Raw genomic sequence first — 17,870 nt, forward strand, 5'->3', positions numbered from 1 at the left:
GCAGCCTCAGCGGCGGGCTGGTTCAAGGGCCACCTCCCTGGGACGTCACGTCACTTACGTTGTAGAGGAGGTCGGTCCAGCCCTCCATGGTGATGCACTGGAACACAGTCAGCACTGCGAACAGGATGTTGTCGAACTGAGTGATCCCGTTGTTGGGCCCTTCCCAGTAGGGCTGACATTTGGTCCCATTGGGGCAGGTGCGGGCGGGTTCCTCTGTCCCACACGGAGCCGGGGACTCACCCTGAATGTCGTCTATGGAAGGGAAGGAGAGAGAAGTCAGAGGAAGGGGCCGGGAAAACCAGCTCTAAGGAATAGGAACCAGCGAGGATTCAACACTGTTGAAAAAAATAACTATTGTGATGAATGTATCAGTCTTTCTCCCAAAAACCCAACATTTGGCTTTGTTGATCTACTCATTGTTTTCTATTTCATTAATTTCTTCTCTAAGCTTCGCTACTTTACTTGTTCTTTTCCTAAACTTTTGATATGGATTAACTTTCTTCAAGGCTATCAATTGCCCTTGAGGTACACCTTTAGCTGCATCTCACAAATTTCGTCACGTGTTAGTATCATTATTGTTTGAGTAAAATATTTGGCAATTTCCGTTATTATTTTTTCTTTGATCCATGAATAACCAAGAAGTATTTTTTTTTAAAAAAAATCTTGTCAGATATATACAAAAACAGGCTCGTATAATGCATTCCCATGTGCCTGTCACCAACTTCAACACATACTGACTCAGGGCTAGTCTTGTTTCATCTGGATCCCCTGCCCACACTTTGCCTCACCGCTAAAATATTTCTAAACTCAATCGCAGACATTCTATCATTTCCTCCACAAACGAGAAGCACATCTCTTAGCTTCCAACACTTCCAGAGTTATCTTTTTGTTACCAATCTGCAGCTTCATTGCACTGTGGTCAGAGGACACGTTCCGCATTATTCAGTCCTTTGAAATCTGTTGAGATGCTCTTTTTGGTCCCTAATACGGTCCGTTTTGGTAAATGCATGTGTGCATTGTGAGGCAGTCGGGTGCAGAGTTCTCCGACTTCCATTAGGATGGATTTGTCACTTGTGCTGCGTTGTTCTTCTGTAGCCTGACCGATCCCTTTCTTGAGATGCACTGGGCACAGGGAGCTGTTCCGGGGGCGAGGGAGGCCAGTACGCACAGTACTTACCCTCGGGCACAGGAGCTGAGCTTTCTCCCCAAATAGCAGGAAGCAGATTGTGAAAATGGCACAAGGAAAGAGACATGTGCCAGTGGACGCCCCTCTCGCTGGAAACCACACGGCTCCCTGGTGGAGCTGGGCTGGGCGCTAAAGGTCGGGTCCGAATTCCAAGGTGTTGATGGGGAGGGAGGAGGCCCCCATGGGGTCAGGGGTCCCACGGGGTCAGGGGAGCACAGGACACCCCGGGAGCGGCCCCAGTGGAGCACAGCAGTGGGTACCAGAGAACTGTGCTCAGCGGGTGACACTGCTGACGGCTTCAGAGAAGAGACGACATTGTCTGTCTGCCAAGAAGACAGACAGCCGGGCGTGTAGACTCAAGCTCCCCCCTCAACAGAGACACATCTCCGTCTGTGCGCCACGGGTTTCGCAGCACCAGGTCCCGACCCCGGCTCAGCGCGTGGCGAGGGGGATAAACCAGCATGGAACCCGCGGATCTCACTGGCCTCCAGGCTCCAGTTAGATGGCCCACCCTGCGTGCAAACCCGGCTCAGTGCCGTCCTCAGGGCTCGGCGGCCCCGAGCGCTCGTGTTTGCCAGGAGACAGAAGCCTCAGCCTTGCAGACGAGGGGTCTGCTCCTTGAATCTTCCGGAAGCTCTCGGAAGGTAGGAGTCTTTGCTTCATCTTCTGCTTCATCTTCGCATTCAGCCTGGGGCTGGCGCACAGGACCCGGCTCCCGACGACAATGGGACATGGCTGGAAACCCGTCCCTCAGTATCAGCTCCACCCGCGATGCCCCCGCCCCTGTCCCCATCACGAAACACTGGGGGTGCTGCCAGCCAAGCAATGGGCCAGAGTCTGAGGAATCCGGTTATAAATATATTTTAAAATTAACCTGCTGCCTGGTGTCTGCGTGGATCTTTCTCTTACTCACACGCCGTGTATTTTTAATCTCAGGCTTTTCTGGCATCCTCCTGAGTGGAGGCTTCCTGCCCTCGGCCCCACCCATGCCTGTCCCCTCGGAACCCGGCTCAGACCCAAGCCGGCGCCCCCCGGCTGGAGGGAGAGAAAAACCCGCAGAACCCTGGGCTCCAGGGCTCCTGGCTCCTCGGCTCTGGGCTGAGTTTCCGAGGGCCCTGCCCACGTCACCCCGGCTCTCGCTCCCGCCCGGGTGAGGAGGCCAGGCCCCGAAATAGCTCTGCCTCAATCAACACCTTCTTCATCGGGGAAAGAAATAATTAGGACAGCCCATATTGGGCGAACTTCACAGGCCCAGGAGAGAAGGAGGCAGGAGGAAGAAAAAAGGCATCTCGAGTGAGCCCACCGGGTTTCCTTCCCTCGGGGGGGCCTGGGGACAGGGCTGGACCTCGGGGTCACCAAGTGGACAGGAGAATGGGACGCTGCTCAGGACAGTATCTTCTTGCCAAGAAGACAACCCTGAATCCTCTTTCCTGTCCCACACGGTTCCCCTTCAGGCTTCACTGTCCACGCTGTGTCCACCCCCTCCCTCTGGGATCCTTGGCCCACCACGAGCTTTCAGTCGGCCCATCTGCACGGGGACGGCTGGGGGTCCGGACACTGAAATTCAGGCTTCCACCCTCATTTGGTTCCACTCGGTTCTCGGGCTGCCGAGAGGAAGAGTCTGGACAGCAGGGGTTTGAACCGGAAATGTACCTGGAAGCTGCTGTGTCCCTTGGCATGCAGACAGTGGGGACACCGCCAGGCCACGCGTGGACTCTGGGCTGTGCCAGGGAGGTGCCTCCCACCTCCCAGCTTTTCTCCACCCGTGCCCCCACCTCCTACTCAGCCACCGGCGAGCTGATGCTGGCACGGGGGGGAGGAGGGGCCCGGACCCCGCCTGGCTAGTTCCGAGGCTCGGACTGGCCGGTGCCACGACTCCTGGCACATTCCAGGGGGACCAGAAGGAGCCACCCTCTCCTCTCCTCTTCTCCCGGGAAGGAGTCGCCACTCACAAAGCCATGAGACGCATTCCCTCCTCTCCCTTCCTGCCTCAGGACGCAGCTCGGGCTGCGGGCACTGTCTACACCCTGTTCCCATCTGTCCGCCTCGTCATGCTCCCCGGTCTCCAGCCCAGCGCGCAGGGCAGCCGGCCTGCCAGGGCACCGACGCCCACCGGGGCTGTCTCGCCGGCACCGGGGGCAGAAGTTCATGGGCAAACAGCCAGCCCCCTGCCCCTCGGTGGGACGGCTCTGAGCGCGTGTCCAACGCTGGCTCCCCGTGGTGCCCAGTGGGACTGAGCCCGGTGCCCATGTGACAACCTGCCTGGTGGCAGCCCTTCGCTGGACGTCCTCCCTTCCCTGTCTCGCTTCCCCGCCCCCCGATGGGGCCTCCTGGGCCCACTTCCCAAGTAAATCCCTCACCCCGGGAAGCCTCTGGGGGGGGGGGGACCCAGCACAAGGCCCTGGTGATGAGCAAGAGCTGGGGGCTACGTCACCCCTGCCCGGCCTGCAGGCTTCTGGAAGGGCCCCTCCCAGCTTCCGGGAGAAAGGAGCAGACCCCGCACGTCCCTCCCGGGAGCCTGTCCCCAAGCGGGGGGAGAACAAACAGAAGGGAGGTGGAAGGAAACACACTGTGCGGCTCAGACCTACCTGTACCCTCCTCAAAGCAGGTGGTGTGGAATTTCCCCATATAAAATTCTAACCCTATGATTGCAAAAATAAGGATCGCGAAAAACAGCAGGAGACCGATCTGCAGCAGGGGGATCATTGCCTTCATGATCGACTTCAGGACGACTTGTAAACCTGGGGAGACACAGAGAGAGGCCCCGCGGCCGTGAGCAGGCATCCCAACCCGCCCCAAGGGGCCTGGCAAGGGAGGTGGGGGCGACGGTGAGGAAGGACGGAGCCTGGACCACATGGAGGCCGGCCATGGCGATGACGGGAGCAAGCCGCCTAAGTTTTTAAAGCACTTTCTATTTTTAAATACTTTAAAAAGCACTTGACGTATGCCCCGTCATCTGATGACCTTTGGCAGAAAGGGGTGGAAATCCATCACTTTCTGAGCCATGTTCTGCGGGGGTTGGCTTCACCCCGAGGGGGAGTCCTTTCCTCATTCATACAGAGGTGCCGACGGGCTGGTGGCAGCCCCGTCCCGGCAGGCAGCCGGCGTCCCAGATCCTGTCCTGGGAAACCAGCCAGTGTTCCACTGGCTTCCAGCACAAATCCACGAGGTGGGGCCTGCGCAGAATCAGCCCATTTTGCAGAGGCGGAAAGCAAGGCTCAGAGATGTTGCGAGTCAGCCAAGGGCACGAGAAACAGGCAGGATTCAAGTGACGAGCCCAGGTCTGAGTGACGTCCAACCCTACAGTCGGAACCACTGAGCTGCGTACCGGGAAAGTCTCTGGTTAAAACTGGGGTTCCAACCCGTGGCCTGAGGCTTCGCTCCTCCATTTAGAAGAACTGGCCATGGCCCACAGTTAGCATCTCCTGACGGGGTAGACGCAGCCGGAGAGAGGACCGTCAAGGAGGCCCAAGGGGCCGTGCTGCCCCAGGGGTCCAAAGCGTAAGGCGATGCCTGTGGAGGCAGCGGGGCAGGGCGTCCAGGGCTGGGGCACCATGCTGCTGGTGCCAGGCCAGGTCTCCTCTGCTGTGCTGCGCCCACCTCCAGACGCCACCCCGCTTCCTTGTAGAACCACCCTTGGGCCCAGGAGCTGCCTTCCCTGGGGGGCCACTGCTTCCCCACCTCCCACCCCCAAGACTGGTCAGAGAAGCACGAGCATCCAGCTGCCCTGCTGACTCTGGTGCCACTCACATGGCCGAGCTCCCCAAGGGTCAGGCCCCACCCCGTCCCGCTGCCCTGGCTCCCTCTCCCCCCACCGCCGCCCCAGCACAGCAGGTGCATCTGAACACCTCGCCTGGGTCACCCACTCACTAGCAAAGCAACCTGGAGCAAGCAGGCCGCTACTGGGAACCTCAGTTTCTTCCTCTGTAAACAGGGGTAACACGGCCCCTCCCCCAGGACTAAGTGAGAGCAATGCGCCCGACACGTGCCGGTGGCCCCTGCAGACGCCTGAGCACCTTCCTTTCACAGAAGCATCTGCGGGGGGTCACCTGGGAAGCCGCACCCTTTAGGCCCGGACGGCAGTGAAATGCAACATGGTGACAATAATAGCACCCGCCTCGCAGGCTCGTGAGGGGAAACGAGTGTGAAAAATGGACAACACTGAGCACAGCGCCCAGCATGTGGCACGCGCTCATAAATTATTATATTAACTGACGCAGTAGGACAAGAAAAGATCGGCCCTGTTTTGTTTTTTGTTTGTTTTTCTTTTTTCGCAGCTGAACCTAATCTTGACCCCAAAGACTGCAGCCACCCCCCCCCCCGCCCAGAGGGTGGATGAGAAGCGTCCTGGGAGAGGGAGAAAGCAGCCCGGCCGAGGACGGGCTCCAGAGCTCATTGCTGGGAAGAGGTGAGAGCTCGAGAGAGTAAAGTGACTTTCTGAGCCTCAGCCTTTTCATCCGCGAAATGGGTTCACGGGGCGGCTGTGAGGACAAACCAGGACGCTGCGGTCCAGCGCCCCCGCAGGGCCTGGCGCACAGTGGGCGTTCAATGAGCGGGGACGGCCGCCGCCACCAGTGTGGCCGTCCATGCTCGGGTTCACGCTGGCTAAGTCCTAGTTCTGCCGCTTCTCAGCTGTGTGACCCTGTTCAAATTATTCAGTCGCTCTGAGCCTCAGTTTCCCCAACTGCAAAATGGAGAGATTGGCCCTGTCAGCTCCACAGGCTGGGAGAGCGGAAGGAGATGACTTGCGGTGCTGAGCGGCCACACACAGTGCTGCTTGACACGGGGGGCTCCTGGTGTGACTCTGGGCGCTCCCGGGGTCTCCGGGTGGCGGCTGCCCTGACAGCTGGAGAAGCCCTGGGGGCCCCATGATGCTCTGCGGGGGAAGTGAGGCCCCAGGACCCCGAGCCAAGGCCTCGCCGGGGCGGGAGACTCACGCACTTGGGATCCCAGACACCAACTTGAGCGGCCGCAGCACCCGAACTGCCCTCAGCGTCCGCAGGTCGAACTCCGTCCCGACTGTCGCCAAGATGCTGGAAGAAAGAAGCCAGAAAGGAAAACACGGTGGGTTTCAGGGTCAGATCGATGGGGGGAGGGGGTGGGGTCCGATGACGTCATCTATCAGCCGGGTGACCACGGTGGGTGACCACGGCAGGTGACCCAGCATCACTGGGCCTCAGCTTCGTCCCCCGTGAAACAGTGTCAGCAGCGTCTGCCCCAGGGGACAAGATAGGTTGGACGAGGACCCGAGCGGGCGCGTGGCTGATGGCGCTCAGCAGACGCTGGACTGGGGGCCTCAGTTTCACCTTTTGTACAACAGGGAATGACAGTACCAAAGGATTGTGAGGATTAAACAAATTGACATTTGTGAAGCAGTCGGCGTGGCGCTCGGCACACAGAAGTGCGCTAACTACTCAGGAATAAATGAAGAAACAGACAGCAGATGTGGCCCCCAGTGTGGACGGTCTGCATCTGCCCTGGAAGGGGCTCACGGTCCCGAGCCTCGGGTCACAGAGTCACTCTCGCAGACGCGGGTGAGCAGGAATCACAGTGAGAGGGGAGGTGAGCCCTCTGCAGACACCCTGCCCCCCATCCCGGGAAGACCCCATCCTCAGACCTCGTCTGTGAACCTGTTGGTGAGATGAGGGTGCAGCAGCCTCCCCAGGTGGCATGGAGACCCCAGACCCGTCTCCTGAATGACTCCGTTTCTGAGGTGGGTGACACGCGGAGCGCACCACCACGGCGCAGCTCGACTGAAGAGATGCCGCAGACCAGAGGAGGCGGCACATGGGTAATTCGGGGGCGTCCCCAGTCCTGTCTGGGGTCTGGAATGGGGTCACCGTTCCAGCCTCTGAACAACCAGCATCTGCATCTCTTTGTCTGAGGGCTGGCCCCAAACCTGAGACAGGCTGGGGATGTCCCTGCAGGGGGACCCCTCAACCAAGAGCTGCCGGGGGCAAGGGTATTGATGCCCCAGCACCCCACCCCTCGTCCCAGACCGCTCTGAGGTGTGAGTGTCACATGGGCCCCCGGGGTGCCCGAGCCCAGCTGCCACAGGGGTAAGCTGCTCGGCCCCCCACCCCTCCCGGCCTCCCCTCCATCCGCATTCCTGGGGTCACCTCCCAGATGAACTGCTTGCACCTGCCTACTCATTACGGGAACTTTCCTGGGGCCCCCAAACTAAGGCAGGGAGTGTTCCCAACTCGTTTTCAAGACTCCTCCTAGAGCAGAGACAGCATTTGAGGTTGGACTGACCTATTTTTTCACCATCAACAAATGTGCATGTGAGCAAACCCCATGTGCCGGGCAGAGACAGACACGAGGCCGTCCCTGCCCCACGCAGCTGACGCAGAAGAAAGACGCTTAACCAAAAGCGCAGACAATGAATGAGTCCATCACAGGCGAGAGGCGACCTCAGAGACAGGAAGACAGCAGCTGTGAGGGCACACAACAGGTCGAGTTAACCAGTCCGGGACCCAAGAGGCCCCCACCTCAAGCTGAGGTCCCGCGGATGAGGAGGAGGAACCTGGACAGTGGGGGGAGAACTTTCCAGGCTGAGGAAACGGCCAAGACAGAGAGCCTGCGGTGGGAAGGAGCTCGGCGAATCCAAGGCACGAGGCAGTGCCGTGGTGGGGAGTGGACGGCACCATGAGGCTGCCGGGAGGTGGGGGCCGTGCCACAGAGCCTGCAGAACTTGTAACTCAGTTACTCTATTGTTCTCTTCCTCTACCAACTTTCTCACATTCACGTGGGTTTGTCAAACTCCACTTTATAAATCCTTGTTCTATTTCTGCATCTCGCTCTCTCCCCTTTTAGCAGACAGAAGCTGCTGGTTTGGGCAGCCCAGCCGATGACGGGCGTCGGTGGGGCCTGCATGCATTCACTTCGCAGCATTAATTGAGCGCCAACAGCACGCCGGGCCTCGTCTGGGTCCCCGGGACACGAGTCACAGGAATCCCCGTCTGTGCGGGGGAGATGGAGAGAAAAGCCAGCAAGGATGCCGGTGTCAGGGTGATGAGTACGGGGAGAAAGCAACGCCGAGAAGGGAGCACGGGTGACGCGGGGCGGAGGGGAGCCGGGATGCTCATCAATCGGCAGGGAGGCAGCTCAGGACTGGGGATGTTCAGACCAGTGCTGCCCGGGAGAAATTTAATAAGAGCTGCGTGTGAAATTTAAAATTTTCTAGTAGCCACATTCACAGAGTAAAAATGGGTGAAATTAATTTCAATAATAGAGTTTCTTTAACCCAGTCAATCTGAAGTGTGAGCATGTCAACAGACGATTGACAGGAAAAATTCTTGAATAAGACATTTTATACATTCTTTTCTCTGGACTGAGTCTTTGAAACCTGGCGTGCAGTCTACACTTCCAGCACACCTCAATTTAGGGCCTCAATGGCCACGTGTGAACATACTGGACAAGGCAGGTCCTGAGAACAGACACGTGTGGAGAAAGCGAGGGGATGAGCCACATCAATGTGTAAGGGGGACTCTAGGCAGAGGGACAACCAGTGCAAAGGCCCTGAGGCTGGACTGTGCCTGGTACCTTGAGGAACAGTGAGGAGGACAGTGTGGCTGGAGCTGAGGGAGCCAGGGTGACCGTGGGTGGAGATGAGGGTGGGGAGGTGAAAGGCAGGTCATGCAGGGCCCCGTGGGCCATGGGGAGGACTCTGGCTTTTGCTCCGAGTGAAGTGGGAGCCATGGAGGGTTCTGAGCATTGGAGGGACGTGACTTGACTTGTATTAAAATAAGACCCCTCTCGGGGGCCAGGCCGGAAGCTGGGGGGGAGGGAGGAGGTGGCCCTGGTCCAGGTGAGCAATGGTGGGTCTAGAGCAGGTCGTGCTGGATGCAGTGGTGACGCTCAGATGAGCCCAGCCCCACCGTTAGGTGACCACGTGTGTCGGGGAGAGAGCCAAGCACGAGTGTCTGTGGCCCCGGGGCCGCAGGAGGCGGGAAGGGGGAGGAAGGGAACGCAGACAGGAGGGCTGGGGACGGTGCCACTGTGCGGCCTGGGTCTGGGGAGGTGGGCTGGTCATGCGGACAGTGGGAGTCGTGTCGGGTTTGGAGCAGCGGAGGGGTGTGATCAGCGCTGGCGGTAGGAAGGCGGCCTGACAGCTGAGAGGACAGATTGGCGGTGATGGAGGCAGGAGGCAGGAGGGAGCCGGGGAGCAGGCAGGCGTCACGAGGGCTGGAACTAGGACAAAGGCAGTGGGAGTACAAACGAGGCCCCGATTTATATATAGCCGCCACTGCGGGCTGGGCACCATGGAGCCGCCGGGCTTGCCAGGTCCTCCCGCAGCCCGCCGGTCGGCGCGGCGAGGCCCCTCTGAGAGAGGAGGAGACTCGAGCCCAGAAGGCCCCAGCGCCTTCCTGCTCTGGACAGACCATCAGGCGACGGTCATTCATTTATGCAACAAGGGTTTGTTGAGCACCCACTGTGTGCTGCTCAGGGAGCGACTGAGGATGCCGCCATGAGCAAGGGGACAACGGGAAACCACATGATATGTCACATGGTGCAAAGTGCCATGGAGAGGAAGGTCAAGAGCCGCAGAAGCCAGTTTTCTTAACTCCCTGGTTAAAACCTTCTAGTTGCTTCCGTCAAGCCAAGAAAAAAATCCAAACTCTGTCACGACCATGAGACCTTGCGTGACGTGACCCCCCCGCCCTGTCCCGCCACACTCGGCTGCTCAGGCTTTCTGCTCTGGCGACAGGAAGGGCACCTGCCCACCGCGGGGAAGTTACAGGGGCCTCCTCTCCTGCCACAAACACGGCCTCCTCCCCAGCTCCCTCTTCCCGGCCTGGTGGCCCCTTCTGACCCCTCCGGGCCTCCTCAGAGGGGCTCTCCACGGCCCTCTAGATGGACACCCGCACCCTCCAGAATTACATTATTAAGTTGTGTCCATTATTCACCTCCTCTGCTAGAGAGTCAGCCCACGAGGGCGCAGACCTTTGTCATCATAGCACGTTGGCACCCGTCACGGCCTGGCAGGCGCTCAGCAAACGTTTGGTGATTGAGCGAGGAGTGGCAGAGGGAGGGGCCAGGGTGGACCCGATGTCCCAGGGCCACAGATACAGCGGAGAGAGCCAAGGGCCCCAGTGCGAACAGCAACACTTTCAGAGACAAGCAGAGGAAGGAGACGGGAGAAAAGGAGGGTGAAGTCGCAGGGTTGGGAGGGGACCACGCAGGGAGCGCCACCTCCGCCGTGAAATTCCGAGCAGCGTCCAGAGAAAGGCGAGGCCCTTGGGCTCCAGGGGACACAGAGATGAGACAGACGCACGGACAGAGAGCATGCGGCTTGGGGCGTCAGGCCCCGGGAGCTTGCGGCGGCCGAGAGAGCACGAGGCAGGACCTGGCTCGGGGGCTGAGAGGACCGAAGGCGTCCACGCGAGAGGGAGAAGCTGGCGGCCCTCAGAGCCGCACCCGACACGGTACATGCTGCCACACGCAGCGATGGAACACACACACAAATTAATTAAATTACACATTTGGTTCCTCAGTCGCCTTAGCTGTGCTCACACTCAGCTATTCCGATATATGACTAATTTAATTTAAATTAGGTCAGCAGTTCCGTTCCTCAGCCACACCCGTCGCACCTCAGTGGCCACGTGCGGACGGTGCACACAGGACATCTCATCCCCGCAGAAGGTTCCATGGGTGGCGCCGCCTTGCACGTCCACCCGCCACGTCTTATGCTCACAGCTGCATCCCCAATGCCTGAACCTGCTCCTGGCAGACAGCAGGCGCTCAATAAATGCTGGTCAAATAAATAAGGAAAAAGTGAGATGTGGGAAAGCGTAGCGATTGCTGACGGAACATTCTAGAAGAGACGGAGGTGGATGGAAGGCAGGACTTGTCTTACACTAGGAAAGGCATCAGGGAGGACACTGACGTTGTCCACCACGGCCCTCCCCAGCCCGCCCCTGCCACAGAGCCCGCCAGCCTCTCTCCCAGGATGCCCGGCGCCGGGGGCACTGGTCACATGGCCCTGCCATGCGCTGGCAGGACCCCTCTGAGAGTCTGCCGGGGGCTTCTGGAGAGTTCCCCTCCGTGAGGAGTCACCTGGCGGGAGACGGCCCCTCCTCTTTGGCTGAACACTTTTGCGTCTACACGGGGTGGTTGGGGGCCACCTTGGAACGAGGGGGCCTCTCGGCACCGCGAGTGGTCAGGGTTACCAGGAAGGTCCTCACCCTGTGAGGGCAGAGCGGGAAGATGGGAAGGACTGCTTGGAGACGCTGCTGAGCTGTGGAGCCAGCCCTGCAACCAACCGCCCGGCCTCGGGCTTAGAATGTGCACGACAGACACCCTCCTGAGTGGCCGAGAGCCGGGCAGCCGGTTCAAATCCCAGTTCCGCCAATCACGAGCTGTGTGGCCCTGGGAAAGTCACGCATCCTCTCTGTGCCTCAATTTCCTAAGCTGTAAAATAGAGACAAGAACATTTCCCTCACAGGAGTGGGAACTCACGCGATATGCTTGGAACTGTGCTTGGAATTTAGCAAGTCCTACAGAACTGTCTGCTTCCATGGTCATCACCATCGTCATCACTTTAATTTTTGTTCCTTGCCCCTAAGCGATACCAGGAGCCCTGATCACCTTCATCCTCCTCCACCAGGCGGGACGCCTGTGACTTCACACACTGAGGTCCCACTGGGTGCCCCAGTCTCCTCACCAGGGAAACCTTCTACTCATTTCTCTGACAGGGAAGCTGAGACCTGGACGGGTCAGCTTAGCTATGTGTCCACAGTCACGCAGCTAACACGCGGCACCTGGATCCTGAGTCTGGCTCTGTCCCCTCCACCGGGCCACCCCTGGTTAACTCCGCCAGCCCCCTTCCCCTCCCGGGACCCCAGCCAAGCTTACGCCTCCGCCAGCCTGAGCGCAAGAAGGAGCAGGATCTTTCTCCAGCTGGCTGACGTCAGGGTTCAATAAATATCTACGGAGGAGCAACTACTATGTGACAGCCGGGTGATGAGGGAACATGGTCAAAGGCCCTGGGGCCGCAGAGGCCTCATGGAGAGAGCGAGGTGGAGAACAGGAGAATGAGAGGGAGATGCTAGCGTGGCTGGAAAGCAGGGATGGGTGGGCGTGTGTGGACCGCTGACCTCAGGGTGGAAGAAGCAGCTGCCCCAAGGATCCAGGTCACATCTTCCCGAGATGGGACTGGGGAGCGCAGCTGCTTCCCATGCGCCCACATGCCTGCCGCTCGCAGAGCATGGGAACCCTCAAGTTCATCCTTCTGTCACTGGCTTTCAGTTCCTCTCGGGCAAACTATTTCTGAAGTCCCCTCGTTAAAGCCTCAGACGCAGAGAGTCGAGTTAACGGCTGTCCTCAGCTAGCGGCACGTTTTCACCCAGGTCTGTGCGAGCCCCTCTCGATCATTTGTTCGTTCGTTCATCCGTCTTTCCCTTTCATCCTCATGCTCATCCCCATCCCCCAGAGACAAGCCCCACAACGTGTCACCTGGTCTCCCTGGACTGCGTTCCTGCAAACCATGCGCTTCACTTTCAGCCGTGTATCTTAGCACACACGAACGGCACGACAGCGCGGCAGGTCCTGCTGTCTTCTGTTTTCCCCAGAACGGTGTTTTCAAGCCCCAGCCAGGACGGTCTGACGGATGTGGTCCGGGGCCCTCACCGGGCCCGCAGGTGCATTCGCCACCCCCGCCGCGGAGCCCAGTTGGCCTCCCGCCGCTCCCCCACGGACAGCGCTGGGGCAGCGTCCATGAACCTGCCCTCATGGACCCGGGGAAAGTCTCCCCCAGACAGGTACCCGGGCCCAGGACTGTGGGCGGCCCTGCAGCACGGCCCCCCGTGCCCGCATCCCATGGACGGTGCAGGGCCCCCCGTGCCTGCATCCCGCTGCCCGTCGTGTCCGCCTTTCTAGTTCTCACCACTCCAAGAGGCACGCAGAAACGGCCACTGTTTTCATTTTCATCCTCTGCTTACAGGTGATTCTGAGTCCACCTCACGCGCTGAGCGGCTTTGCAGCCTTCTCCTCCTTAATCAGCCCCATCATGCTTTGTGCCCCCTTCCTATCGGGGTTGCTGAGCTATTTTTACTGACTTGCAGACGTTGCCTCATATAGTCTCGATCAGCGCTGCTCAGCGTGGGAGCCACACACGGCTACTGAGGCTCGAAATGTGGCTAGTCTGAGTGAGGAACTGAGTTTTAAATTGTATTTACTTTTAATTCCTTTCCACTGAAAATAGCCACATGTGGCTGGGGGCCACCAGAAGGGACAGCAGTCAGATCTTGGTCCCTGGTCAGCTTTTCCTGTCATTTTACACACGATTTACAAACACTTCAGTACTTACAACATGCCAGAGGCCAGTCTAAATGATTTACACACATTAACTCGTTTAAAACTCCTAACAGCCCCGTAGGCAGACACTGCTCCTTCCGTTTTATTGATGAGGAAACTGAGGCACAGAGAGGTTGAGTAACTTGCTCAAGGATTCGTAGGAAACAGTACAACTGGGATCTGGATCCGGGCAGGTTGGTTCCCAAGGTGTCTTTATCTGAACAGGACATCTTGCTTTCCCGTGATCGAGGGTCCTTCTGCTGTGGAGTTGCTGCTCTGAGTTCCGCTTAGGGGGCCCTCCCCTTGGCCGCGTTTTCTCCCTCGACATGACGTTCTTCCACTTGCCCAGGGTCCTGGGAGACCCCTACCCTGTGCCCTGAGCGGCTCCTGCCCTTCTCTGTCTTTTAATGCAGACAAAGCACAAAGGGACATCTATCTGGGGGACTCCTGCAGCTCTTAAAGCATGGTGTTTTCTTAAATAAAGTGGAGCAGTAGCAGGTGCAAAGCCCAGGAGGCCCGAGGTGAGGGATTCCAGAAGAGACGGGGCTCAAGGCCGGAGTTGAGGGGTTCCGGAAGGGACCGGAGCTGCAGAGGACTGGGCTGCTGGGCCAGTGGCGTGTCCCCCTGATGCCTGCAAGGCCGACGGAGGCAGCGGAGGGAGGGCTCGCCTAGAGAGACAGGGCGGGAGGGGGAGGACGCTGGTGGCCTGAGGGGGCGCCCAGGGAGCAGTTTGTCCAGGTTTCAACTGGAGAGCGTGGTGTTGGCGGAGAAGGAGGGTCCGGAGGCCCCGGGAGGCGGCGAGGAGACAGGCGTGGTGCTGTTTTCAGCTGAGTCCCCGACACTCGGTGGCTCCTCCAGAGAGGCGCTCTCAGGTCAGAATAAAAACAAAAGCTGGATTCTCGCCCTCGGCTGGTGGGAGTTTACACGGCCCCGCGTGGGGGAACTGCAGGCAGCTTCCGCCGGAGCCGAGCAGCGTCCTCCCTGGGGCCCAGAAACGCCACCCCTGGGCTGACCTCCCAGGAGAGCACCAGCTGTGGTCACAGAGGACCAGCAGGGGGTGCCGACAGCAGCCTCCTCTGTAACAGCCCCGAGCGGGAAGGACCCAAACGTCCACCCACAGTGACGGGGATAACAGCGCACAGCACGCAGGCCATGGGCGTGAGCGACCTCGGGGTTGGGTCACACACACCAGGGGAGGGGGCCAGTGGGCAGGCCGCGGCCGGGGGTGTACAACTCAGGAAGGACAGCAGGACAGATCTGTGCTCTCCGAGTCAGGAAGGGTCACCGGCGACCGCAGGGAAAAGCAGAGAGTGTCTGCGGGTGGGGGTATCCTGCCCCCTGACCGGGTGTTGGTTACACAATTGTGTTCAGTTTTTGAAAATTACTCAGGTCGTACCCGTGTATGTGTGCTTTTCTGCATGTGTGTTTACTTTAACACAAAATCAGAAAAACAGACTTAGAAATAAGCTAACATTTCTTGCGTGCTTGCTGTGGGCCAGGCGGTGTGCAGTATTCTATTCAATGGCCAGACGACCCCATGATGTCAGGCCTGTCAGTCCCTCTACTTTCCAGATCAGAGAGGTTGAGGCACTGCTCCAAGCTCGCACAGCTGGGACATGGCTGAGCTGAGTTTTGATCCTACGTCCCATTCACTTCTAACTCCTCTGCAATACTTCCCAGCCTTGGAAAAACGAAGTGACATGGATTTTTCCGAGACAGAGGAGGAAAAGAAAAAAAAACGAGATGATGCTGACTACTCCTCGATGGCTCCCCAGGTCCCCTCTCCAGCTTGCTCTGCACCCTGTGGGGTCAACCCCTGCAGACTACATCTCCCAGAATGCTTTGCTCTGGTTCCGGTTGGCCTGGCCAATGGGAGGTGCCTGCAGAAGATGAGGGCAAGGGGTTGGGGTGTTGCTTTGGTGGCCCTTCCCTGGTCCTGACAGCAGTCCCTTCCCGCACGGCAGCTGCTCCACTGGGGCTCGGAGGGCGCAGGGACAGAAACGGCTTCCAGCTGGGGATCCCAACACCCCGTGCCTTTTCCTTAACCTGCCGCAACCCTTTAGGGAGCTCCTGTGTGACCCGCTCCTCACGTGGAACCACCTGCCGGGCGCATCCTGCTTCCTGTTGGGACCCTGATTGACCGACGGTGGGAGGAGTGAGCGGTCCCGGAAGGCTGCCCATCTGAGGGTTCTGAAACCCCGGCTTCTGAGATGATGGTCTCTGGGGAGTGGCATTTGGCTCCGGGTTTCCTCACCCCAAGGGGCGGGGGTCTCGGCTGCCTGCTCCAAAGGAGACTTCAAACCGGGGGAACCTTCTAGTAGGCTCTTGCCTGAGCGATGCCTCGGAGCAGGAAGCCCAAGAAGCGGGGATGGGGGGCATGGACGAGGATGGGGTGCCCCTCAGAGCTGTCCCCAGGCAGCACTTGCCAGGGGGTGACAGGGACCAAGGTGTGGCATCGAGTCTCAGCAGGGCCCCATGGCAGATGCCACTTGCTGCCTCTTCCTGCTGGCCGCTCCGCTGGACCGCACTTCCCAGTGTCGTAGGCCCGGCCACGTGGCCCCATTTTGGCAACAGGAAGGCCAGCGGGAGTGAGGCGGGTCACAGGCCGGGACCCAGAAATGTTCCAGCACTTCCCTCCGTGCACTTCCCAGCTGTGGCTTCATGCCGAGGAGCATGGGGACCTTGGAGGCCATGGTGAAGACAAGTAGCCTTGATGCAGAAGGAGCCGGGTCCCTGCCTGGAGGAGAGCAGCTTGCCGTTCAAGAATACTCGTTCTGGACTTCAGGTGTGCAAGAGCCGAACTGGCGTTGTCTGAGCCTCTGTGCGTGTTGGGCTCTTTGTCACAGCAGCGAGCGCGCCCAATATGCTCACTAGGGACTTAACTTACCTGATAGACAGGAAGTTGTGCAGCTAAATGTCAGCTGCGTGAGGCCACACACCTGTCTCTCGTTCACCGAAGGGCTCCCAGTCCCCCGAATGGGGCCCAGCACACGGGGAGCCTCCACCAGCAAGGACATGCCGAAGGAGCTGCCGTCCTTCTCTCCAGAACGAAAGGCAGCAAAGGGAGGGCTCCCGCCCCCAGGTGGATGGGCTGGGCTCAGACCCTGCCCAACTGTTCACTAACTGGCCATGCAGGGCGAGTTCTCGAGCCTCAGTTTCCTCACAGGGAGGGTGGAGCATCACGTCAAAGCTTCCTCGTTTTGGGGACAGCGGGTGGATGGGACGTGGCTGGCCCGAGAAGTGCTGAGCACAGCGGCTGCTGCACAGCGAGCCCTCTGGGCAAACCCGAAACGCTGGAACTGCCCTGGTAACTCCCAGGCCCCTCGAGCGTGGGGAGGGAGGGGCGGGGTGGGCCAGGGTGACAGCCAAGGACCGACTCAGAAACCCAGCCGTGACACCCCCAGGACCCCTCTGCATCCCGGGAGGGCTCAAGTCTCCGCTTCTTGTCCAGACCTCAGACCGACTCTGCGGGAACCAGCCCCACGGCCTGGGGATCGGGAACCCCACTGGGCCTGGTGCTCAGAGGGCCTGGCTGAGTCCTCGGGACTCGAGGAGGGGACGAGCCACGGCTGAAGGCAGGCGGCCCACGTTTCCTGGGTATTCTTCCTACAACCGGCCTGGAGGGACAGTGACTGGACACACACCTTAGTACTGATCAAGTTTTCCTCCTCCATTAATTAAAATGTGAATCAAAGCTGAGTCACTGAAGAGAGAAAGTGAACAGTCCCAACCTCCTTCCTGGCTCGGAGAGGTGAGTCAGCAGAAGTCGGACCCAGAAGAAAGAAGAGAAGGAAGAAAAGCAGAAGAGACGCAGGACTCAGGGCAGCAGTGACACGGGCCTGACTCACCAGCAGAAAAAAGCCCTCAATTCTGTCCCAAGACCAACCAGCCGAACCCTCCAGTGAGCAAACCTCTCCTTCTCGTTTTCACACAGACCACAGGCAGCCCGAGTTCCCCGGAAGATTCCATGGTCTCCCTTCTCGCTTCCTTTGGGCAACGGCAGGCTCCTCACCACACCAAAGCTGACCTCCCATCTCCATCCTGTGTGTCGTCTTCCCCACAAAGCCCGACGCTGCCCTCTGCATTCACACACGGTGTTTCACAAGCTCATGGAAGACCGGGCAGCCGTGTGGCCTCCGGTCAATGGGAAAAGGCCACCTGAAGCAAGAGCAGAAGATTCTGGAAGTGGGGCCCTCAGGATCAGGGCGGCCACGGAGATTGCTGGCTAAAAATACGGCTCCTGGAGCCAGGCTGGGCCTGAATCCTGGCTCCATGTAGCCCCGGGGCAGCTAATCTGTCTTTCTGAGCCTCAGTGTCCTCATCTGTGAAACGGGGACAGTAAAGGAACCAACCAGAGTGTGGTGAAGATGAAGAAGGAAACACCCAC

The 17,870-nt window shown here is 59.1% G+C and overlaps 1 protein-coding gene across 5 annotated transcripts in view; it reads right to left on the reverse strand.

Moving 5' to 3' along the window:
• CACNA1A (calcium voltage-gated channel subunit alpha1 A) overlaps positions 1 to 17,870 on the reverse strand; it is a 195,647-nt gene that overhangs the window by 109,397 nt on the left and 68,380 nt on the right. For all 5 annotated transcript variants that reach the window (XM_070492187.1, XM_070492186.1, XM_070492188.1 and 2 more), the window contains exons 4-6: positions 6,128 to 6,219; positions 3,775 to 3,927; positions 59 to 252 (exon numbers count right to left, since the gene is read on the reverse strand). In XM_070492187.1, the coding sequence (XP_070348288.1) occupies positions 59 to 252; positions 3,775 to 3,927; positions 6,128 to 6,219 (439 nt within the window). The remainder of the gene's footprint in view (positions 1 to 58; positions 253 to 3,774; positions 3,928 to 6,127; positions 6,220 to 17,870) is intronic.

Source organism: Equus asinus, chromosome 20 (assembly GCF_041296235.1).
Source record: "Equus asinus isolate D_3611 breed Donkey chromosome 20, EquAss-T2T_v2, whole genome shotgun sequence".
Classification (NCBI taxonomy): domain Eukaryota; kingdom Metazoa; phylum Chordata; class Mammalia; order Perissodactyla; family Equidae; genus Equus; species Equus asinus.